This window comes from Neofelis nebulosa, chromosome 13 (genome assembly GCF_028018385.1).
Source record: "Neofelis nebulosa isolate mNeoNeb1 chromosome 13, mNeoNeb1.pri, whole genome shotgun sequence".
NCBI lineage: Eukaryota > Metazoa > Chordata > Mammalia > Carnivora > Felidae > Neofelis > Neofelis nebulosa.
This window is the reverse complement of record NC_080794.1, coordinates 46,203,494-46,228,322: the sequence shown is the minus strand read 5'-3', so window position 1 is coordinate 46,228,322 and position 24,829 is coordinate 46,203,494. Positions and strand designations below refer to the sequence as shown.

The 24,829-nt window shown below is 38.1% G+C and overlaps 1 protein-coding gene and 1 pseudogene across 10 annotated transcripts in view; both read right to left on the bottom strand.

Annotated features, from left to right (window-relative positions):
- LOC131493647 (ruvB-like 1) overlaps positions 1-3,635 on the bottom strand; it is a 47,460-nt pseudogene extending 43,825 nt beyond the window's left edge.
- The window catches only part of NRG3 (neuregulin 3), a 1,063,627-nt gene that overhangs the window by 232,659 nt on the left and 806,139 nt on the right, over positions 1-24,829 (bottom strand). For all 10 annotated transcript variants that reach the window (XM_058696857.1, XM_058696862.1, XM_058696859.1 and 7 more), the window contains exon 3: positions 7,461-7,534. In XM_058696857.1, coding sequence (XP_058552840.1) covers positions 7,461-7,534 — 74 coding nt within the window. The remainder of the gene's footprint in view (positions 1-7,460; positions 7,535-24,829) is intronic.

The window sequence follows — 24,829 nt, the reverse complement described above, 5'->3', positions numbered from 1 at the left end:
TAAGTCCACTATTGTCCTAGGTGGAGTAGACCCTCAGCAAGCTAGGGCTAAGTTAGAGAAAGCAGCAGTTAGCAAGCTGGGAAGAAAGAAGCAGAGCAGAGAAGCTGAGGGAGGCAATGGTATCTGGCCCTAGACATCTTGCTTTCAATATATTGATTGATACTGCATATATATACAGATACACACACACACACACACACACACACACATATTTCCACATGAAAATTATAAAATAGTTGGATTGCTATGCAGTAAAATGATTATTAGTGGTTTTCTCTGAATGATGTGATGCTGGGAACTTTGTTCTTTGTTTATAAATATATTTACCTTCCTAGTGTTCTAGAAATTGGGTGCATTTGCATGTTTAATTGGTAAATGTTAGGTATTTTGTATAAATTAAAAGGGTAGATTTGAAGATAATAGCATTTGAATGAGAAAAAACCATAGATCTGACAGAACTGATAGACTTTATGAAATTGACAGAGGCATGGTTAAAATCTGACAATTCTGCAACTTCTCTTTCAAGTCCAGATAAGTGGTAATAAGAGTTAAAGAAGAGTTGCAGATTTTTGAATGGATCCATTCTGCTAACCATATTTTTATGGCTATTGGAAAGCAAAGTAATTTAAAAGACTTAAATATTCTGAGTGGATTCCAGTCTAGAAGATACCCCCTCTTATCAATATCGATTAATAGACCAGGGACAGGTGGTGACAGTTTATGCTGCGTACCCTCAAGAGACTTCTTTTTCTCCATCCGATTTATGCTGGAAATTTCCTTCCCAGGACCATGTTGCACACCTTTGTATAGAATCCTTCTCAATCTAGGGTGAATGATCCTTATACAGTTGGGCCGTGTACAGCCTGTATACACAGCCACAGCACCCCATGTGAAAACTCATTATAATACTCTCTCATAGATCAGCTTTCTGTGAGCAACCCAAATCTCCCCCCTTAACTTTATGTGAACTTATGTTGCCCAACCATTTTTATGATCTTTCCTTAATCTGTCTTGTCTTTTATGTGTGTGTTTTTTTCTTGTTTATAAAATTTTCTTGCCTCTATGCAATTGGAGATACTTGACGTCAGGAAGCATGCCTCATGCTTTTTTAATTCCTGGAAGTACCTGTCTCAGTAACTTGTATATTGTGCAGTTATAAAGGCAATGATAATGGTTTAAGTAAATTAAAAAAAACAATCATAATTATAATAATAGATAACATTTATTGGGCTCCTACAATGTGCCAAGCACAAAGTTCTCTGAATGAATTGTTTTATTTAATCCTAACAATAACTATATAGGTTAGAGACTATTGATATTTTATAAAGAAGAAAACCAGAACCCATCAAGTTTAGGTAAGATTATCTCAAATGCTTAATACATTTGAATGAATGAAAAAATGAAAAATTTTTTCTCTCTCTTGGGGACATTACATCCTTTGGCACCTACAATTCAATTTAAATAGAGGCAATTTACTAGACTATGAGTTTATTGATAGTAGGGCCCTTAATTATTATTGTATGAAGCCATAGCATGGTGCACTTTATATGTGTCTAATTATGGAATAAATAAAAGAATGAACAAAAAGATATATTAATTCAGCTATGCATCTGACTCCACCTCTGAATGGCTTGCAGAGACAGCCACCTCTGTACTAAGGTCTGCTTTCTTCTTTTAACCAGGATCCTTCTACAGATAAAGAAACAGGCTTAATCACACTATGATTTTCCCAAGGCCACACTGCTAAGAGCAAGTGGTCAGAGGATTAGAACCAAAACCCTTTAACTCTTAATTCAGAGCACCTTCCCTTACACTTTTCCATCTAATTGTAGACAGATAAAACACTTTCCTATAAGGTAGAAAACATTTAGAAATTGTAGAAACAATTTCATGCAATCATGAAATTGAGAAAAGCAAGAATGCAGAGCATAAGTCTCTTTGGAAAAGTTCCAACTGATATTCTTCAAGGAAACCTCCTGAGTCTGCTTAGCCAACACCCGCCTGGGCTCTGGGGCTCCACAATGGTTCTTTGAGGAAGCTCTCAAGTTTCCTTGTCCTTCACTGAGCTCCACACTGCAAACAGCATCACTCTGCTCTGAGCTGAATGGTTTGAGCACTGGGTGAGTGATGACCGAATGGGATTCCCAGCACATGAAGAAAGAGACCTACTGTGTTCAAGCCTGATAAATTTGTTGTCCCTGCAAACCATTAGGAATTGGGCTGTGTTGACTGACTCACTGCCAGTACTCTCTCTGGAGCTAGAACCACAAGCTAGGGCAAATTTATTTTTTGGATTCCCGAAGTGATTATTCCTGGGAAGTCGGGGTCACATAAACACAGGTTGGAGGGATGGGAAGTTTAAACCCACACCATTTTTTTTTCTGCTAGCCTTCCTCTGAACCATGGCCAGACCAGGCTTCTGGCACCTTACAGGCCACTGTAAGGGCAGAGCCTGGTTTCTAAGATATGAAGAAATGAAAGTGTGACTGTAAATCAGTACTATAATAACCAGATTAGGCCTAAAGTGTAATTGTTTATGCTAAGCCTCACATCAGCAAACCAAAACTTAACTTTAAGTTTCTATGCTATGCTCTCCCACACAAGGAAGGCCAAGGTCAACCAATCCATGCTTGCTTGCTCAACACAAGTTACCTGATCTGGCTCTAAGACTTCTTTGTTCCATATAAAGAAGGTAACCCTGCTCTAACCAATCAGGAAACACCCAGTGTAAATTCCTTATTCCTACTCACTTTGGTTTATAAAAATCTCTCACCTTCTACAGCTCTTTAGAGGTCTTTTCTATCTGCTAGATTGGATGCTGCCCCATTCATGAATTGCTGAATATCTATTAGATGTGTAAATTGTAGAGATTTTTCTTTTAACAGTTTATATGGACTGGATCCTAAGCTCTCCTCCATCTTCCCTTTGTGGAGACTAGATGACTCTGAGAGTTGAAACTACAAAAGCCCCATGCCAAAGTTTGGGCCTGATGATTTGTCACCTGTAGCCAGCCATGGGGACCCTGGGTGGTAGATGCTGATGTAGAGGGGAAGTCACAGTTAGGTTTGGTAATGGCTACTTCCAGCCGCATGGGAGGCGGACCCTCACTGTGGATGGGTGTCTTCTCCACCTCATACCATTCTTTGATTCCATTCTGAATCCATTCTCTGGAGCTGCTCTCAGGCTTCCAATGGCCAGTGATGATATGAGGATCTTCATTATAACTCAGGTCAGCAAGTGCTCCTAAGAGAGGAGACCCAATCTGTCTGAATCTTTGACCAGCTCATGATTCTTCAGGTCCATCTGGCTCTGCCTCAAGGCTGAATATGGTATCTTACCTGGGTGGGTACAGGTCATTAGGAAGAGAAAACTGGAAAGGAGTGTATAGGTTGATCCCGTGTTTGAGGGAAAGGAGACTGGTTCTGAATGAATTAAATCAGAAATTGTCTAGAAGACTGTGGGGCTTCCTGGAAGTTGACTTTTGCTATCCATGGGCAGGGCTGGCTGGCATCAGTGGGAGGCAGGGTATAGATATATGCTAGTCAGGTATGCTACATCAGCTGGTGCTAACTCCTTCATAGACAGTCATCTCTTGACCATAGTCTTTTCCTCTTACCATTTACTACTGAACCCATGCTTACTATTCATCTTTGTGATCAGAATGTGGCTTCTGTGCACTGAATCTGTATGAGGGTTTGATTTACCTGATAGTTATATGCATAAGATATTTTTTCAAAAACTGACATGAAGGCACTCTATAAGTTTGATTCATGTGTGTATACAACTCTTCCTGAGTGGAGTTAACCACAGGCTCTTTGGGGGGTAAAAAATGAGGTTTTGGAATAGCAGGTCTGAGGATCCAGCCTGGGACCATGGTACAGACACTGGTCATAGTAGCCATAGAGACTTCTCATAGAGACATCCTGGCATTATTTCCCCAAATACGCCTATATTGAGGTTTTATTTATTTATTTTTTAAATTAATTGGAAATATGAACATTTCCAATCAAGTCTGCATTGGCTGGGGAAGAATAAAATGTCAGAGGCTTCTAACCCTCTGTTAACTGGGATTTCGTTACAATTGAGCATGCCTTCAGAGAATGGGGAGGGGGGATGAAGGACGAAGGGAGAGAAGAAAGGGGAGAAAGGAGGAAAAAAGAGGGAGGGAGTTGGAGGGAAGCCTTTTTCTTGAGAGCAGAGTCACTCTAGGATATCATGTGCAGCAAATTAAGCGATCCTTCAGCAAGAATTTTGACAAGAAAATTTCATTAGGGATTTAAATCTCTATGGAAGCTCAAGTTGCTGCATTAAGATATGAAAATTGTGCAAATATTGTTCCTTAGAATAATGTTGGCTGCAGGTCATTGGGTTTCAGCAATGAAATTTAGAGTGATAAATGTCATAGTGGAAATAACTGGAGGAAGGAGGAGGAGGAAGGGAAGAGCCCTGCAGTCGTGTGCACAGGCCCCAGAGTCATTTGGATCAGAAGGTAGACTCCAGCATTAACTAGCTGCATGACCTTGAGCAAGTTTATTAAACATCTCTGAGGCCCAATTTCCTCATCTATAAAATGTGAGCAGTTGCCAGGTAAGGCTCTTTGGCACAGTGACTGGCACATGTGTGCTCTAAACACATATTAGTATGATTATAATGATGAATCAAGGAAGTGGGATAATGTTTATCTGGCACTGACTTCTTGTCAACCTTAGTGATAGGTGCCTGTAGGAATTATTATTGCCATTACTGGGGTGATAAGCCTGAGGCTCAGGGGCCAAGTGAATCTGTCAAGATCACAAAGGAGTAAGTGTTTCCACCAGAATCATGCCCATGCTTATGTATGCATGTGTTTTTCCCCTTTGACATATGTTCAGAAAATATCTGTGGAATGAATCAATGACTATATACATAAATGGAGGCATGCATGGATAAATGGTGTTATAATGTTTTTCCCATTTAAACTGTATATCAGGGACTCATCCATTGGGTTTCTCAGTGCTTTATTTTTTAGCTTTTATTTCAAGACTTTCTGGAGTTTTGATTCACATAATGATATGCCATATTATAGGAAACAGGAGAAAAAGGAAAAAAAATCATATACTTCCACAATCCAAATACTAAAATTCCCTTTCAGCATTTCAGTATATGTTTTTTTTTTTTCTACCGTTGGACCAAGGGATATTCCTACTGTAATTTCATGTAAAAATTATTTTCTATCTTGTTGTTTCACCTAATAGGAATATTTCTTACAGGCATCCTTTTAATGACTATTTATTTTAATTTTTTAAGTTTTATTTACCTTTTTTGAGAGGGAGAGAGAGAGAGGAAGTGCACGCATGAGCAGCAGAGGGGCAGAGAGATAGGGAGAGAGAGAATCCTAAGCAGGCTCTGCACTGTCAGGCACTAAGGCTCGAACTTAGGAACCATAAGATCATGACTGGAGCTGAAATCAGGAGTTGGCTATTTAACCGATTGAGCCACCCAGATGCCCCCTAATGGTTATTTAATAGAGCATCATGGATATGCCATATGGTATTTTACTTAAACATAAGTTTTGCTGTTGGTTTTCAGAATGTGTCCATTTTTCACTATTAGAAATATTGCCACACTAAATATTTTATGCATATTAAGACTAGGTTTTCAGACTTAGTGACTTTGATTATGAGATCAGTTTTCTTTGAGGAGCACAGTCCTTATGGTGGGCCTCATCCTCAGTTTTGCAGAGATGGACTATGATACCTAAGTGGATGGCAAGGGTCTGATTAGACTGTCTAAAGAGAGTTTATTTTGCCTATTTTGTACCATATGCAAGTCCTACCACCATACCCTGCCCTCTATTCTATAGATAGATATTCCATGGCTATATAAGAAAAGTAAAAAAAAAAAAAAAAAGGAAAGAAGGAAGGAAGGAAGGAAGGAACTGAGGGAGGAAAGGGGGGTAGGAAGGGAAGGAAAAGGGAGAAGCCTCAAAGGACGAAAGAAATTAATGAAGAAATAGAATAAAGGAAAGGGGAGAACAGAAGGGAAGAGAAGAGAAAGAAGGAAGAGGGGAAAACAGAGGGAAACCAGGTACATCAGACAAAATAAAAAAAGATGAAAGAAAGAAATCAGCAAGCCCATTCTTCCATGGGCTTTCTAATATTCCAAATCCATGTTTCCAACCACATCCATACATTTGAGACATCACCTTAAACAAGGTGATCACAAGGCAAAATCACAAGATGAAATAAATATAATATACTCTACTAACTGTCTCCTTTCACGGTAATTCCTAGACACCAGAGCCTCACATCTCAGAGAACAGAGATAATCCATGGCTTGCTTGCTTGCTAAATTTTAGGAAACCTTCATTTCTCTTATGGAGAGCTAAATTTGGAAAGAAGCGAGGAGTTAAGATTGCATGGTAGCTTGTCTTGCCAAGATAAAACACAATTAAATGAAATTAAACAAAACTTTTCCTTGCTAAAAAACTTTGCATTTACCTAAGGAAATGTAGGTGGAAATTTGGGGCAGGGGGAATGAAAATATGCATTTCGAAAAGATGTTGAAAGATGGCTAGACGTGTTCACTATACAGCAGCGTGAACACGCACAGGAAGGCAACCTGTCTGTTGTCGATACACAATATTTTGTTGAAGTTTGTCTTAGGCATGTTTGTTATTCAGAAAACCATAACATTGCGTCTGTGATTTGGAAGTGCCTGTCATTATCCTCATGGAACTAAATTGCTGATTCAGTAAAAATCTCCTTTCCACACTGGCAATTTAACTGTAGTAGTCACTGAAAGAGCAGAAGATTATTTCTGAATAAACCAAAACATTCACATTTGACTAGAATGTTACCTTTTACAGAAACTAATCACTAGCAAATTGTCTTCTTTCCTGAATGAAAAAAAAATGTCAACAGTACAATAATCCATAATATGCAAATAGTGTTGCTCAAAATGGGGTTTTCACAGTTGGGACACATCTTACATAATTTTATATGCATAGTTTCTTTAGTAAGTACAGTAAAGGTTAATAGGTTTAATGTTATCACAAATTCTCAAGCAAAGGGTAAGAGCCAATATGATACTGTAGTTTCCATAACATTCTTTTAGGTAATAATGAGCTCAAAAAAAAAAAAAAGAGCTGTGTTATGTTTCTATTTCCTCGCTTTCGTAATGGGTGTTGGTGGGAGCCTGAAAGCTAAGGGAACAGGGGTTTGCTGGAATTCCTAGTGTAGGTCAGTGGAGGAGCTGAATCTGGAAACCAGGTCCCGTGTTGGGAGAACACCAGACCTAGGCTTAGACCAAGTTAGTTCTGAACAAGCTTTGAATGTTAATGACTGTCACCAGCTTCCGCTCTGGGCAGCTTTCCAAGACACACGACTGAAATACAGCCTTCAGCTGAGTTAGCAACCGTTGCTCAGAGTAAGGGTTGCCTACATATTGCGTTAGAGAGAGAAGAAAAATGCTTGACCTACTTGGATCCGATAAGATGGAATCAGTTTTCGGCAGAAATTGATCACAACGGACTCCCTGGTAGCCTTCTTTGCACCTGAGAAAAGGGGATAAATGACAAACATACGCATGTTGTTGTGGAAGATTTCAACAAGCAAAATAGCCATCAATTACACAAATGTGAGAACAGTACATTCATGCTTTTGGATTGTTTGGTTCAGTCTTCTAACACTGACACATGGATTTTAGAGTCTATTTACCTGCAAAAACCCCAGCACTGCTTTGCTTTTATAGTTTCGGATAGAATACCTCAGGAGCAAATTGAATAGCATTTTAAGATGGCCTTCAGAGCAAATTCACATTATTATATGAATAATAGTTATCTTCATATTATAATTCTGAATGCAGACATATGCAGGTATTTTCTTTATGCAATACACTAGTCTCTAAAAGGCTGCAAATGCTCTTTTGGAAGCCTCATATTTTAAGGGTCATTTTGCTAATAAAAAATCATTTTCTAATATAAATGATCAAATCTTATCAGTAGATTTTGGCTATTTGGCTAAAAATCAGTAGATTTTTGTTTATTTATCTTCCTTGTGTTTTATTAGTTTGTTCATTTGCTAATTTTACTTTTTTTTTAACAGCTATACTTTTTTTTTTAATATAGCTATTCTTCAAGTTAGCATCATTAACCACTTAGCCAGAAATAACAGCATTTATTTTAGATCTGGTAAGATCTGAAAGGCATCTACCTCAATGTGCATTTCCTCTAAACTTGTATTTTTCCCTCCTCATTTTTCTCTTTTATATTCACAAACATGTGCAAGGTGCCTGCCCTGTGCCAGGCATTGTACAAGGCAACTTCCCTGAGGCAGGTGCAATTTGGGGGCGAGGGATTTGTCTGAGAGCACCCGCAATGAGGTATGTCACCTCATCCCTGACAGTCCCCTGTGGAGTCTTCACATAGCTCGCTCAGTTGGGGTTGCTTGGCCACCTCAGACAGCAGTGGCTCATCAGCTGGCAGTTCAAGGAAGAAATGCGGCCGATACCCCAAACACCTGCCTCTGTAATCGGGGAGGTGGCATTTCAAGGTCTGCTTGAAGCTTAATCTGTCATGCTTGAGTTAAGCAGGGAAGAATCCATTGTTGCTTGTGGGATGAATCTGTCCTACTTACAGAGGAGGAAATTGTGCTGGTGGCATAAAAATCTGATTTCTAAAACAATCCTCGGGTTGTTAGAAATCTATGAAATCGACAAAAGAATTCAAAGAGACCATTCAGTCAGAGACTGGAGCAGTGAATTTTTTCTTTAGAATATGCTTTGTTTTCTGGGTGTAATAAACTATTAGATAAGGTCTATTGCAGCCACAGCAGCAACTGAAAGGCACCAAGGTAATTTTACTACCTTTCATTGTGAGCCAAATTGGAAGTCAGGTAATCAGGCAGGCTCTCTTCAGCACCTTTTTAAGCCTGGCACTCTGGAGTGTATTTGGCAATTTTCCTCCTAGACTAAGAACAAAGATTCCTGATATAGGGATACCCCAGACACCCAATGGACTATTGAAAGAATTTGTTTAAGCAGCCACATATTTTCATAACTTTTTAAAATTCATTTATTGCACTTGAAATAGGGCAGACAAATCACTCATTCTGTAATGGTAAAAAGTCAGAAAATACTTAGGACCGAAGCACATTTGTGATGAAAAAGTAAATTCCTGTTCTCTGAAAGCTGCCCTAATGTTGTTAGTGTGTCTTTATTCAGAATTATTGGAACCATAGTGCTTTAATTTTCATTTCCTCATAAACAATGAGTTACAGGCTAGGTGTGTGCCACAGTGCATATTCACTTTTTTAGAGGTTTTATTTCCAACATGTGTGGGAGATTTTGAGCACACTTGACTTTTTTTTACTCTTTGCATCTTCATTTAATATGAAATGGTATCCTAGGGAGATGGTTGCTTTTAAGGGAAGGTGCTTTTTTGTTTTTTGTTTTGTTTTGTTTTGTTTTGTTTTGCTTTTTAACGGCTTCATTCCTTACAATGCATTATTCCATTTGTGTGCAGAAAGGAAACTATGGAAAGACGTTTGACATTTCTGTAGGCTTAAACTGATTTTCCATGAGTGTGAGCCCATTCTGAAGTGCTTAGGTTTCATGGGGTACCAGGAAAATAGCACTGCAAGGTCCTTCATGCTGCCTTCATACCTGCGTGCTGTAGATAGCCAAAGTGTGATGAGGCTGGAGCAGCCCAAGCCAGGCTATGAAACCCACCAGAGGCTGTAAGACTGCATACACATCCGGTCCTGCTCTTTTGTTAAGGAGGCAGTGTCTCTGCTAATTGGTGCTGGGTTTTAAGAATGACAAATCAAAACTTCCATTTAAATATCACACATAGGTCACCTTGATAAGTTCAGACCCATCCAAGTGTAAAGACCAAATGGGCCAGCAGGTAATGCCAATGAAGTGGATTGAATTTAGGACAATATTAAAGATACAAAGCAAAGAAAAAAAAAAGTCAGGATGCACATCTATTACATAGATTGAGTTTGGCGGGATTTCTGACAGTGAAACAAGCAGTTCTTTGAAGAAATATCACTGTGTGTTTATTTTGGCTTTGGTTAGTTTGGGGAGGATTATGAAAGTGTTATTGTTCATTTTTTAAGATGTTTGCTTTTGAAAGGATATAGGTATAAGCAAAACAGAAATTCATATAATAAACAGGTCTTTGTTCATCTAGAGATAGCATGACAGAATTTATAAAATTTTAAAAGTACATGTGTAATCTTGAATGGTAAATGTGTTTAGAAAAGCCCAAAAATTTTCTTAATGAGGTTAATATTCTATTTTTTTTTCCTACTCTGCATTGCTTTCAAAGCTCCATTCAATTCATCCAGTCCCTTTTCTATGAATTTCTTTATCCCTCAGAAACATTGTATCACAGTGACCATAATACAAATCCCAATATTCCCTGGTGGTTTTACAGGTAAGTTTTGATTCTACAACTGAATGGCATACGAGCAGGGGATAGGCTCAGGACAGGAAATACAGCCAAGGTCAACAAATAGTTGCGTAAATAGAAGAATTATCAACAGTGAAACAACCACAAGACATGCTCAGTCTGCAAGAGCTAAGAAATTTGACCTTGAAAAAAAAATTAGTCATAAATTCTGGGTTTATCTACTCTGTGGTGAAGGAGCTGATGCTTCTGAAACCAGTTAAGTTCTTGATCATGCTGTCTACTTTATTTCCAAATTTAAAAGGAAGTAGGGAAGGGCAGAGTTGAGGAGACAATGTCCAAAGTAAGGGAGGGCAGGGGAGAGAATGAAGGGAGACTGTGTTTAGGGGTAACTGTGGATAAAAGAGCAATGAAGTGGGGGGAAGAGCTTGGAGAATGAGTCTAGTATCTCTGCTCATGAGCCTCAGAGACAAATCACAAATCAGGGTCTTGCCTGTCTACAGGGAAAGGGCCTACTGTATAGTTTCAAATGCAGGCATCTCTTTTCTCCATTTAACATTCTTCCAACTTGGTCCTTGCCCCCCATCCCACTTGTTCAGCTGTACTGAAAATAACAAGCTATCCCTTCTATTCATGTTTCCTCTTCTATATTATCCCGGAGAAAGAGCCCAGTTTTAGTGAAAAGTTTCAGAAAGCTATCTTTCAGCAAAAGAGAAGAGAATAATGCCAGCAAAGATGAGAGAATACAACATGCATGACTGTCAGCTGGATTTCAATACTTGCTTTGTCTGGTGCAGTAAAGAAGAAGTGATCAACACATCACACGGCCTAGATGTGAAGGACTCAAAAAAAGAGACTTTTTAAATGGTCAGATCACTTGCTGATGTTCCCACAGAAATCGGTATCCTTTGGCCAGCTAAAAGTGATTACCATAGCCATCAGCCCACACTGCTAACTTCAGACCATTCCCATCTCCTCTCTTACAATACTCCATGCCAGTTTATTTCTTTGAACCCATTTCTTGAATAACACCTATATTAGAGCTAATCGTAGTAGTGACTCTGAGTGAAAATTAAAGAACTCTCACTTGTGACTGATGGCCTCCCTACATTTCCAGATGATGATTCCATTTTCCTTCTTCCGTTTGTTAGAACAACAAAACAAAATAAAACAAAGCAAATAACCTGAAAACTGTCTCTTGAGGGAACTGTACTAGCCTCTTAGTCCTTATCTATTGGTTTCCTAGTTATTTACTCATTAATAGAAAGTGTCATCATTGTTTCACTCCCTTCTTCTCTATTCCTACTCTGTCTTGATTGTCAGGGTGTTGGTTATGCACATGGATGGTCCAGCCAATACACAGTCTTTTAACATGTCTTCCTCTTATTTACCTTAATGATTCACAGTGTTGAGTTTATAGTCTTGCTTCTCTGCTTAGTATTTGCAGAGATGTTCTTTATGCAAATCATTTAATAGCCTAGCTGTTTCCTAGTTTCAACCTAAATAAAATGGAAGTGATACCAGGAAAGAGAAAAATGAGCAAGCACACATAGTTGATACTCTACACATGTATTTTGGCCATTTTTATGACTAGCGACCTTATACCTAGCATATCTGCAAAGACACATTTGACATAATCTACAGAGAGAAATGTATAAAGGACAGAAACAAGTTCAAATGTTTGCTTCAATCCCTGTATAGTGCCTGGTCTCTGCATACATTTTAGAGAGAGTTTACATGCTTTCTTATTGGAAACTTGATTTTAGGCATAGAATTTAAACCAGTAGAAATCAATTAACTTCATAGGAGAAAGGGTGGCAAACTGTGTGGGTTGTTTCCTGCCTGTATCAACTTATATTCATAAAAAAAAACTGACAATTACTCTTTGATGTTACAGGAAAGTAGACACTTTGTCAGTGATATACAAGTCTGCCAATTTTAAGGAGCCTATTAAACACTGATTTGAAAAAAGAACAAACCCTCTAGGTATTCTTCTCTATCTCCTGCCAATTCTCTTCAGCCTCAATGTCAGACTTTGGTTGGGGAAAACGGAAAGATCATCAGGCATTTAAACTTTACGTTTTAGAGGCAGGATGGTTTGGAGCATTGCCTGGTTTTAAATCCAGGATCAGCTATTTACTAGCTATTTAGGCTTCTGTTCCTCTTTTCCTTCATCTATAAAATGGAAACAATAACAGTAGCTTTATCCTAGAATTATCATTAAGAATAAATTATATAATACCTTTGGTTCATGGTAAGTACTCAATAAATGTTAGCTTTTTTAATATTCTTTGAATGTGAAATCGTCATCCAAGCTTTTCAAGTGAGGAAACAGATTCCAATGGTTAAGTATCTTATCCCAAAATCTCATGTCCAGGAAGTATTTGAACTAGAGGCAAACTCAACTGGGGATAGTTTTAAAGCCCTCACTTGATCTATGGCACTTTCTGACATTCTTCATGGGAAATCGGTAGATACATAAATCGTTTTATACCCAGCTACCTTTCCCAAGATTAGCATTTGAAAACATGGCCCAGATATCAGGAACTAAGCCATGATAAATAAGACCTAGATCTGTAAGTTATTATCCAATCCTAAAAATGTTTTTAAGCAAACCATGTCACAGAAACTAGTCACTCGATTTAAAGACATACTTCGTGAGCTTCATGTTAATTTAAAAGTAAATCACCAACTATAGGTGGGGGGACTCTTTAGAAGCACTACTATAAAAAAAATGATATTTACATCTCTTGATTTCAGACTAATTCTTGATTTCAGTTTTCAGTTAAAAATCAAAACCAAAACAAAACCACAGAGAATGGAGTTTCAGTAGGGCAAGTGAATAGCCCAGCATTGAAGAGATGGGGAGTACAGGAGCCAGAATTCTTCACCAGGTCTCCATCTGCATGCAAATGGGTGTTGGATGGACCAGACACTTTTCTAGATAAGGATCTGCAGCGTAGAGTTATTGGCTCAAAAGTTATTAGTGGTGTTAGAGCACATTGCTTTCCTTGCCACTCGTTGCTGAAACTGAGATCTAGGTCTGGGTATGGAGAATACTGTGAAACTGATTAATGTGTAAACTTCCTGTAGTTGAATGTAAAATTTAATTAAGTGGTCTTATTTAAAAGAAGTACTAATTAAGACAGCAATATCTTTAACTTAACCAATTGGAATTAAAATTACCTACAGATTGGCTGTAGGTGTAACGTTTTCAAAATCATTTCAACTGTTACTGGAAGAATTTGGATTTGCATTCTTTTAAACTGCAAACTGCCTTTGAACTCATGAAGATTCTCCATTGTGTTATCAATAGCTTTCAAAACTATCACAAATTCTATGGTTGAGGCAACTGCTGCTTATAATGTCACTCATCTTACAACTATGATGTTTCTCGCTAACAAAGTTGTAACTGCAATCTTAAGGAAGTGTAGAGATTTATTTTTTAAAATGTCCCTTTAGCAAAGTTTGAATTCAAAAGTAAATGAAGGCCTATTATTTCATCATAAGACTGCTATGATTTTAGAAGTGAATCTGAAAACATCTGCTGAAATCCAGGGGCCATGCTGCATTCTGTTACTATTTGAGGCTGAAGTCAGAAATGAAAAGAATGATTGTAAGTCTAAGAAGTTAATACATACATACATACATACATATATATGTATGTATATATACACATACATATATATATACATATACATACATGTATCCAGCAGCCACCCACACACTCCATGGGCCAAATCACTATCAGAGAGACAGGAACTCATTGACATTAAGTCATTTTACTCCGATATATGGCAATTCACTTTTGGACAGTCAGTGGCTGAGGACTTCATTCTGAATGAATGTTTTGGCCTTTATAGAGATTTCTGCCCCCATTTGGTCAAGAGCTTCAGGCTTACAACCTCATTAACAAAACTAACACACATGACATGGCATAAAGGTACTACATAGGTTAGGGTGCACAGCAGTTTATTCAAGGCAGCTATGTGAGGTGAAAACATTATTCTCCCTAATTTAGCTTTGCTTTTAGCACAACTAAAATAAGCCGTAATCTCTTTTTAAGCCAAAAAGGTAAATAAAGGAGTAATATATTGGCCCTCTTGCAGGAAGACTTCATTATTTCACTGTCACATTAGAGGCAATGAAATACTAACTGCCCTTCTCAAGAACAAAAGGATTAGGGGGTAATCATGATGGGAGGAAGGTGGAAAGAGTTTTGCTTCATCAATTCAAATTTATTGAGAAAATGCTATATTACTAATTTCCTAGTAAACACAAAATCTATTTTGACAAATGTAAGATTCTAGTTTTCAAGGGAGGTAGTCTCTTATGGTAGAAGAGGCATGTCCTCTGATGTACGATGATCCCCAATTCTGCCACACAGAAGTGTGACAGAGGTCTGTGATTGACCTCTCTGAGGTCTCAGGTGCTCATCTCTGTCTTAATTTAGTGCATGGTCTGGGCACATGTGCACATAGGCACAGACACACAGGCACAGTCACATGTCACCCTTATTCCTTAAAAAACATGCCTAATGATCAGAAAATTTAGGCAGATAATTTAAGTCTTAACATTATAATCAGCTGAGAGTCAGGCTCTCTCCCCTACTTCTCTAGTTAATTGAAAATTCCCATGACTGCCTTTGCTATTTCCCAGCCAAGAGCGAACTGGGATTTACTGTCACATATACTCCCCATGATTCTTCTTTATTATTTTCACTTAGTATCTTAAGATTGAGAAGTTAGCCAATCACAGACTTTCTCTGATGTTGAAGGTCCAACATCAGCAGATTCCTTCACTTGTCTCTACTTGCTTGGAATTAGAAGACTAATTAATTCACATGTCCAGACTAGTCAATGGAAGAAAGGTAATTATCATCTTTGTCCTTTCGTAGTTCAGCAAGAAATATACAACTTAGCCAGAGAGTAAAACATTCCAATGTTACTACATCAGTCAGCTTGGGCAACCATCATAAAACATCACAGACTGGGGTGGCTTAAACAATAGAAATTATTTTCTCACAGTTCTGGAGTGCAGAACTCCAAGATCAAGGTGCCAGCAAAGTTTGTGTCAGGTGAGGGTTCTCCCACTGGGTTGCAGCTGGCTGCCTTCTCACTGTGTCCTCACACGGTGGAGAGAAAGAGCTCAAAGCCTTTCTCTCTCTCCCTCTTTTTGAATTTTGGATAAACAACAATGTTTTATATAAGTGTGTCACATATGTAATATTTGGGACACACATATACTAAAAGTGTATTCATTCTTTACCCAAACTTCAAATTGAACTGGGTGTCCTGTATTTTAGTCTCTAGATCTGGCAATTGTAACTCTGTGAGAGTAAAAGACTCTGAATCATAAGAGAAGTAAGAACCATCAGCAAGAACACCTATATTAACATTAATGTATGATAATTTTGCTATAACTGTATCCTTGCGATGTGATAAATTTAGCAATCTCTTCTTTTAAGGATAAGGAGCCTGGGCACTTTACATTTACTTCTATCAACTATACAAGGGACACAATGAGCTCACAGTCTAGAAGGGGAAAATAAGAATTTCAATAGTTAGCTCTTAAATGGTCAAAGCACTGAGAGAATATGTCAAGAATGTGATGAAGAGCAAATGAAGTGACCTTGTTTGTAAATGTTAGATGCAGACTTGTGACTTGATGGTGGAATCCCTAGCTACTACTTTGCGTCAATTCTGAATAAACTGTACTGGTATGCTGGCCCGCAGCCCAAGTGAAGCGGAAGGAAGAGGGCCCATTCTCCTGCTTCATTCTACATCTCACCTTACTCAGTATAATTTTAAAGTTGAGGCACCCACATGCCACAGCCTTTGAAAAGCAGTGAACACACATGTGTAACATAGAGCAATTATAACCTAAAATCCAAAATGAAATAGAAGGCAGGACACTCCTGGAGGACTGTTCTCAGAAGGAAACAGTGAGAGAGTATGTTATCAACAAGAGATCAAAGAGGCCAGCCTTGTTCCCTGCCAATGTAGTGTGGGTGATTCCCCGCAGCAAAGCGGTACACAGCTTGATAAGGAAGAGTGAAAAGAAAATAAATGTGGGAGATAAATCTTATTTAAAAGCCATCTTTATGATTGGCATTATAAAGGAGAGAGGGAGCTCATTAGCAAACGAACTGATAAAACCACTCACAGCATGCTTCAAAAAGAAGTGGTAATAATTATTGTCTCTCTAAGAAAGGGGGCAAAATATCCACACAGTGTCATTCACAAATCCCTTTTATAGACATCACAGAGCAAGCTGCAAAAAAGTCCCACAGCTTTCTGATTTAATTAAGTGGAGAAAGCAAGGAAAGACTTTTTACAGTTCACACGCCTGGATCATGGAAGGTTCTACATGAAACATGATTTTTTTTTAAAAGCCATTTTAGAGACCCCTAGAGTTTGCTGAACCCTCATTCAATGGCATAATTTTCCCTGCTTCTCCCGGGATATTGTACAATCGACTAACAGGGTGCAGCATTTCTGCCGGCAAAAGAAAGTGGGCAGCTTTGATCAGAATTCACAATAATATATCTCCCTTGTGTGATAAATGATTTACTGCTGAGGATAAATGGATATAATCTTTCATTATGTATGACATTCATCAGCAACAAGGAAGCTTTGGACTGAATGGAAAGTGATTTCATATTAAAAGCCTCATGCAACTCAGACTGGGATGAAAGTGAGGTCTTGCCTTGAAAAAAAAATGGCACAGGGTTGTAGGTTTAAATGGATACTCAGTCAAATATAATTGTTACTCTAAGTTTGAAAACCTGTTAGGAGGAAACCGGGGAATTATGTGACTCGGTGAACCTCAATTTTGCACAAAAAGCCCCATTTCTTAACCACACTATTCTATTTACTTAAATGTGTCATTAAGACCAACTTTGAGAACTGAGAATAGTGAGAGAACCAGGTAGGGAGGAGAGAGAGAGGAGGTGTGGTGTGGTTTAAAAGACTTAAATTTCCGTTATCATAGTCAAAGCACCATTTCCAAAGCAGATAAATCAAGATAGAGAGGCTTAGTATATTATTTAGAGATCTGAAGTTAACAACTAGGAAAATGCCACATGAAAATGGCTTAATAAGCTTGCCTATGTGTTTGGGGAGGGAAATGCAAGTTCAGGAGTAGGGAAATTGGTGTGCAAGGATAAGAGCAAGGCTAGTGGCTTTTCATTTTAAGCACATTGGTATATTTATTTTTTTAAAAATACACCCTTGGATGATGAAGTAATTTAAGTACAGCAAATCATTTAATTTTAAAAGTGATTCCAGTTCTTTGCATCACTGACTCTTTATGACCCAGTTATAACATCTTTATTTGATTTTCAGTAATAAGAATTTCCCAATACCACAGTATTATTTTAGAAGCAAAAAGATGTAACATGAAAGACAATGGGAAGAGATGGTAAGATAAGCACAGACTGAGAGAAAATATTTGTAAAAGACACATCTGATAAAGGACTGTTACCTAAACTATACAAAGAACTCTTAGTATCTAACAATAAGAAAGCAAACAACTTAATTAAAAAATGAGCCAAGGACCTTAACAGACACCTTGCCAAAGAAGATATACCTATTGCAAACAAGCATATGTAAAGATGCTCCACATTATATGTCATCAGGGAAATGCAAATTAAAACGAGATACCACTACATACTTATTAGAATGGCCAAATGTAGAACCCTAAGAATGCCAAATGCTGGCAAAGTAGTGGAGCAATCGGGACCCCCTTTCATTGCTACTGAGAATACAAAATGGTACCCCCCACTTCTGAAGACAGTTTAGTAGTTTCTTACAAAACTGAACATATTCTTACCATACAACCCAGCAATCATGCTTTTTAGTATTTACCAAAAGGTGTTGAAAACTCATGTCCACACAACAACTTACACACAGATGTTTATAGCAGCTTTATCCATAACTGACACAGCCTGGAAATACCGAGATGTTCTTCAGAAGGTAAGTTGGTGAATAAACCATGGTACCCCCAGGCAATGGAATAATATTCAGGGCTAAACAGAAATGAGCTATTAAGCCATGAAAAGACATGAAAAAACTTAATGCCTATTATTAAGTGACACCATTCAATCTGATAATGCTACATACTGTACGATTCTAGCTACATGATACAATGAAAAAGGCAAAAACTATAGAGACTAAAAAGATCAGTGGTTGCCAGGGTTTGTGGGGTGAGAGACGAACAGGCAGAGCACAAAGGAGTTTTAGGGCAGTGAAAATACTCTTCCTGATACCATAATGATGGATTGATGGATGCATGTCATTATATATTTGTCCAAACTCATAGAATGTACAACACCAAGAGTGAACCCAATGTAGACTATGGACTCTCTGTGATTATGAGGTGTTGCTGTAGGTTCATCAATTGTAACACATGTACCACTCTGGTGGGATATGTTGTTGATAGGGCAGGCTAGGCATGTGTAGGGGCAAGAAGTATATGGGAAATAACTGTGCCTTCACCTTGGTGTTGCTATGAACCTAAAATTTCTCTTAAAAAGTAAAATATTAATAAATATATATATATATACACATATATATTTGTTATATAAAATTTAATAAACCATTAGATATCTAACAAAATTAAATATTAAATTAATAAATAATAAATAGTCTGTTATACCCATCTCATTTTATAGAGGACCATATTACAAAACAAAGATGGGGACTTGCCTAAAACATCAAAGGCCATATGAGGTAGAACAGGAAGTACAGCCCATGGATTCTGTTTCTAAATCCAGTTTTCTTTCTGCTTTTTTTTTCTTTTTTTTTTCAATATGTGAAATTTGTTGTCGAATTGGTTTCCATACAACACCCAGTGCTCATCCCAAAAGGTGCCCTCCTCAATACCCATCACCCACCCTCCCCTCCCTCCCACCCCACATCAACCCTCAGTTTGTTCTCAGTTTTTAAGAGTCTCTTATGCTTTGGCTCTCTCCCACTCTAACCTCTTTCTTTTTTCTTTCCCCTCCCCCATGGGGTTCTGTTAAGTTTCTCAGGATCCACATAAGAGTGAAACCATATGGTATCTGTCTTTCTCTGTATGGCTTATTTCACTTAGCATCACACTCTCCAGTTCCATCCACGTTGCTACAAAGGGCCATACTTCATTCTTTCTCATTGCCACGTAGTACTCCATTGTGTATATAAACCACAATTTCTTTATCCATTCATCAGTTGATGGACATTTAGGCTCTTTCCATAATTTGGCTATTGTTGAGAGAGCTGCTATAAACATTGGGGTACAAGTGCCCCTATGCATCAGTACTCCTGTATCCCTTGGGTAAATTCCTAGCAGTGCTATTGCTGGGTCATAGGGTAGATCTATTTTTAATTTTTTGAGGAACCTCCACACTGTTTTCCTTCTTTCTGCTTTTTAACCTTCCTCTTAAAAAGCAAAACTATTCCTAAATCCACATGCCATCCCTAACAACAAACTTTTCACAGTCTTTTCAGTGAAAGCTTATATTTTACTGAAGATCAGTCAACACAATTCAACTGGTTAGAGTTCTGGTAAGAAAACAAGGTCAAAAGAGGTGGCAATATCAATGTCACCAGCTTGGACAAGAATGGATAGTAAAATATATTCTAAAACTGAATGTCATATGGAAATCAGGATAATCTCATAAAAGCATGAGTAAGGATGGATAGGTAAGCTTAGAGAAGACATGTAAGGGAAAATATTCTTTCTTAGGGTGATATGGATAAGATTCTTGGTCTGTAATTAAAACAAAGAAAAATGTAACCTGGGACAAATAAGTTGACAAAAATTAAGTAGATATCCATAGGCAGTAAATTCAAAATAGAATTCAAAGGAATATTATTTAACTGGAGTGCTTGGCAAGCTAAAATGACAATTCAGGTAAGCAGTGACTTGAAATCAATAAAACATGATGACTGTTTTTGAAAAGCGAAAGAAAGAAAGAAAGAAAGAAAGCAAGCAAGCAAAGAGAGGGATTCTGTTAGTCCGGCTATGGGTGACATATTTGATATTCCTATATGTGTTTTCCCTAGGAATAAGAAATCAATAAGAAAGTGCTATCAGAAAGTACTTCTACGTCTTGTAGTATAAAAGATGAAGAGAGATCCAGTTTCCTGCAAGATCTCCTCTATTCAGGGCACAGTGCTATGATATTTACAAAGGTTAGGCAAAGTAATCCTCATGAGCCTGATAAAGATGTGGTACCACTGTTTTAAAGGTAAGGAGATTGCAATTGAGAGAATTAATTTCTGTGTCCCAGGGCACATGGAAAGCATGTGTTGGAAATTGGATTTGACATCAGTGTAAACCAAAGCTAGAGACTGTGGTTATTTTTTTATTCCATTATTCCATGTTGTCTTGACCATTCAGATAATGTTGTGTATACTTTTAATGTGCTCCATTTCATTATTAACTATCTTCTGAGGAAGAGAGGACCTATCATTGTATACTTATTAGTCACATAAAAATGAAACTAAGAGTCTAATGATTTGCCCACAGTTATATAATGGCATAATTTAATTAACCTGAAAAAGCCTAAAAGAAAATACAATGATATTTAATATGACTTTAGACTTAATAGTGTGCTATCATATTCCAACTTTTCAATTCATATGCTCACTCAAAATTGAGTATACTGAGAAAGAAAGAGGTGGCATATCTGGAAACAGAAACCTCTTTAAATATTCAAAATAAGGATATTTAATAGAAAATTGATTGAGCAAGTGAAGAATGGGTGAAAAGCTAAACAGAGTACAAAAAGGTAACACAGAAATAGGCAACAGCATGAAATCACTGTTACCCACAGGCTGACGGGACAAAGAGTTTGAGTCAAGGAAACCAAGATGAATCCCCGGGGTCTATCAGACAGGAGCTGGAACCCTAAATGAACTTAGCTGCTGCTGGAAACAAACAAAGACACAGAAAATAAAAAGCTGGTAGAGAGATAGGAAATAGAGTCCTGCCTTCAAATTTAGTGCCTTCTGTTGGCCAACTCCACTCAAGAGCCATTGGTCAAGAGAGCCTGGGAAATGTAACTTCCTGAGATGGTGAGACAACAGGAGAAGGGCGAAGGTATGGATTCAGGAGCAAACAGGTGACTGATCAGCAGGGTTGGTCACGTATATCATATACTCGCTATAGCACATAATTAGGTGTATACATACACTCTATATAGCACTATGTAGCACTCTAGATAAATATACGGTGTAGATCTATGTACCTAGATCTACGTAACATAAGCGTCCGTGCACCTTTTTTTTTTTTTTAACACCATCCGCAAAACTCCCTTTCCCCAACCTTTCTAGATAATAGAGATCTCAACTGAACTTACAAAAGGTATCACAGCAGGCCCTGCATCAGTCCTCATTAGGAATCTTCACTCCTTTTTCTAACTGGCACCCACCTCCACCACACTCACACATGCTGAGCAGGCACCAACACACACATTCACACCCTGCTCACAGCTCCTTGGGGAAAGTAATTTATCCCTCTGGGCACTCATTTCCTCCTTTGCCCACAGGGCTAATCGCCCTGGCCTGGTGCACAAAGGAGAGCTGTGCCTATTAATTACTTAAAGCTCATAAACTCTTTTGAAGATGAAAAGCTCTGGTTTTCTTAGTCTGTTCCTTGGCTTCAAATAAAAAAGCTACATTATATAAAGGTTTCTGGGGGATTTATTACCAGACCTCTATCTGAAAAAAAGTCACACCACAATTACAACTTTAATGACCTACTCGAAAACTTCCCAAGGCTACAACATAATTAGTCCATTTTATAATTAGTACTTAAAAAAAAATCATTTGTCAGAAGTAAATAAGAAGTGACTGAGGGTCCTGGAAGTAATCTATATTATTTGATGTGGAAAAGGGGAGGGGGTCACATTTATCTAGCGTGCATAATTTTCTAGATTCTGTACTAGACACTTTACATAATTACTGTACCTATATATCCCACCCGGTGTTGTTAGGCCAGCACTGTTTTATTTGTACTTTTAAAGGTGAAAAAAAAAAAAAAAGAAAAAGAAAAGAAAGGTTTGGAATGATTAAGTAACTTGATCATGTCACAAAACTAGGAAGATTTGAAGTTGTGATTTGTATCTGGGTTTCTTTGCCTATAACTCTTCATTGCTGAATATTTGAAAGCTTTTAAATTACTTTTCCTTTGCCCACAGCTGTCAACTCATATACTAGAGCCTTTAGCATCAATAGTAACCTTAGCTATGAATGGGAGGTAGATATTGAACAGTGAAGGAGAAATAATCAGAATTAATAAGAAGATTGCCCTGTTCTTGGAATACAAAAACCACACCTAAAAGAAGTTTCTTTGTCACCTTTTAATAGGGACAATGAAAATGAATATTAGCAGAAATGAATTAGGTGTATACATACACCTAATGAACACCAAATGAAATGTTGGTGACCTATAGAACTGGGGATAATCTCCTTTGAGAGAGTGCTGTGGTTGTTATCCCTAAATGATAGCTAGCTGGAGACCCTAGGTCTGGTCTTTTTCTGTGGCCTTGATGTAGACAAGGACCTATAGGTGAGCAGAAAGATTTGTTAAAGGATCATACAGAAATGGAATGTTGCCACAGAGGCCTGAGAACCACTTGGCTGAAAAATTCAGTATTCCTGATTACTTGAATTAGTCAAGATCTGCTCTGTTTGGAGATTATGTGAGCGCTTTCTCTTATTGAATGTCTTTCGCCAAATGAATGATATTGGATGAGAACATTAAAGAAGCAGACAATGACAAAAAATCTGCTGACAGAGTATTCCATCTTTAAAAATCATGATCATTGTTTGGTATGAGACGTTATTTACTTAATACAAGCTTATGTTTTAGGATCAACCCTTAAATGGACTAAAATGTTTCTAGACATAAAACTTGCATATAGTTTCATACACTTCTACATTTTTAAGGTATTTACTTCCTTTATTTTGATTAGGATTCGGACTTGAATTTGGCCCACGTAAACCAATGGAAGAACTGGTAAAAGACAAGTTGTAATTTAAAAATATGAGGTTTTGGGGGCTCCTGGGTGGCTCAGTCGGTTAAGTGTCTGACTTTGGCTCGGGTCATGATCTCACAGTTTGTGAGGTCAAGCCCCGTTTCGGGCTCTGTGCTGACAGCTCAGAGCCTGGAGCCTGCTTCCAATTCTGTGTCTTCCTCTCTCTGCCCCTCCCCTGCTTGCACTCTGTCTCCCTCTCCCTCAAAATAAACATTAAATTTTTTTTAAATATGCGATTTCATAGTAATAAATGTATTTTAATTCATGAAATTATCCCATTATCCTCAGTAAAAATGATTTTAAAAATACTGCTTTACTATTTCATAATTTTGAGCATCTATATTCTAGTGTTCAAAGCTTTTCAGTTTCCTGTTACAGAATAAGTTACTTTGGGGTCCAGTCCACTACTTGTTCTCTATGGGACCTTTTAAAATATTTTTTTTAACGCTTATTTATTATTAAGACAGAGAGAGACAGAGCATGAGCGTGGGAGGGACAGAGAGAAGAGGAGACACAGAATCCGAAGCAGGCTCCAGGCTCCGAGATGTCAGCACAGAGCCCGATGGGGAGGCTCAAACTCACAAACCGCAAGATCATGACCCGAGCTGAAGTCACACGCTTAATAGACTGAGCCACCCAGGCACCTCTCTATGGGACCTTTTAAATTAGGGGTGCCTGGGTGGCTCAGTCGGTTAAGCGTCTGACTTCTGCTCAGGTCATGATCTCACGGTTTGTGGGTTCAAGACCCGCATCAGGGCCGTGCTGATGGCTCAGAGCCTGAAGCCTGTTTGGAATTTTGTGTCTCCCTCTCTGCCCCTCCCTCACTCGTGCTGTGTCTCAAAAGTAAACAAACATTAAAAAAAATTAAAATAAATAAATAATAATATGTAAACACCTTTGCATTCAGTGGGGATCAATTTCCACCTTAATTCTCTTTCTATGCTGTTAGTAGGTGTAGATGTGTGTGGATATAGAATATAGAGTAGTAGACTTGGAATGGTTGTACAGTGTGGGAGTCTCTAGGGCCCATGATTTCTTCCTAATGACTTTCTTCAATAATTCTGTGCCTGTCATGAAATGAATCAGAGCCTCATTTTTTTTTTTTTTTTTTTTTTTTGGTCAAAGAAAAGTTAATTTTATCAGGGGTCACTGACTCTCACTTCAATTTTGTTATAATCAGCAGAACACTCTGAGTCCTCTGCGTCTACACCTCTCTTGGAGGACTTCTATAGGGCAATCAATCATCTAGTATTGTGTGTGTTCTGAGTCTCAGCACCAATGCTATCGTGAAGAAAGCGGTAAGTGATCCCTCTCGCTCTCTCTGAGGTTCCCATCTGCCTTAACGGATCCTAAGTCTGACATATGTGGAGGTGTGTGTGTTGTTTGGGTTCGGCCACAAGCAGTTTCAT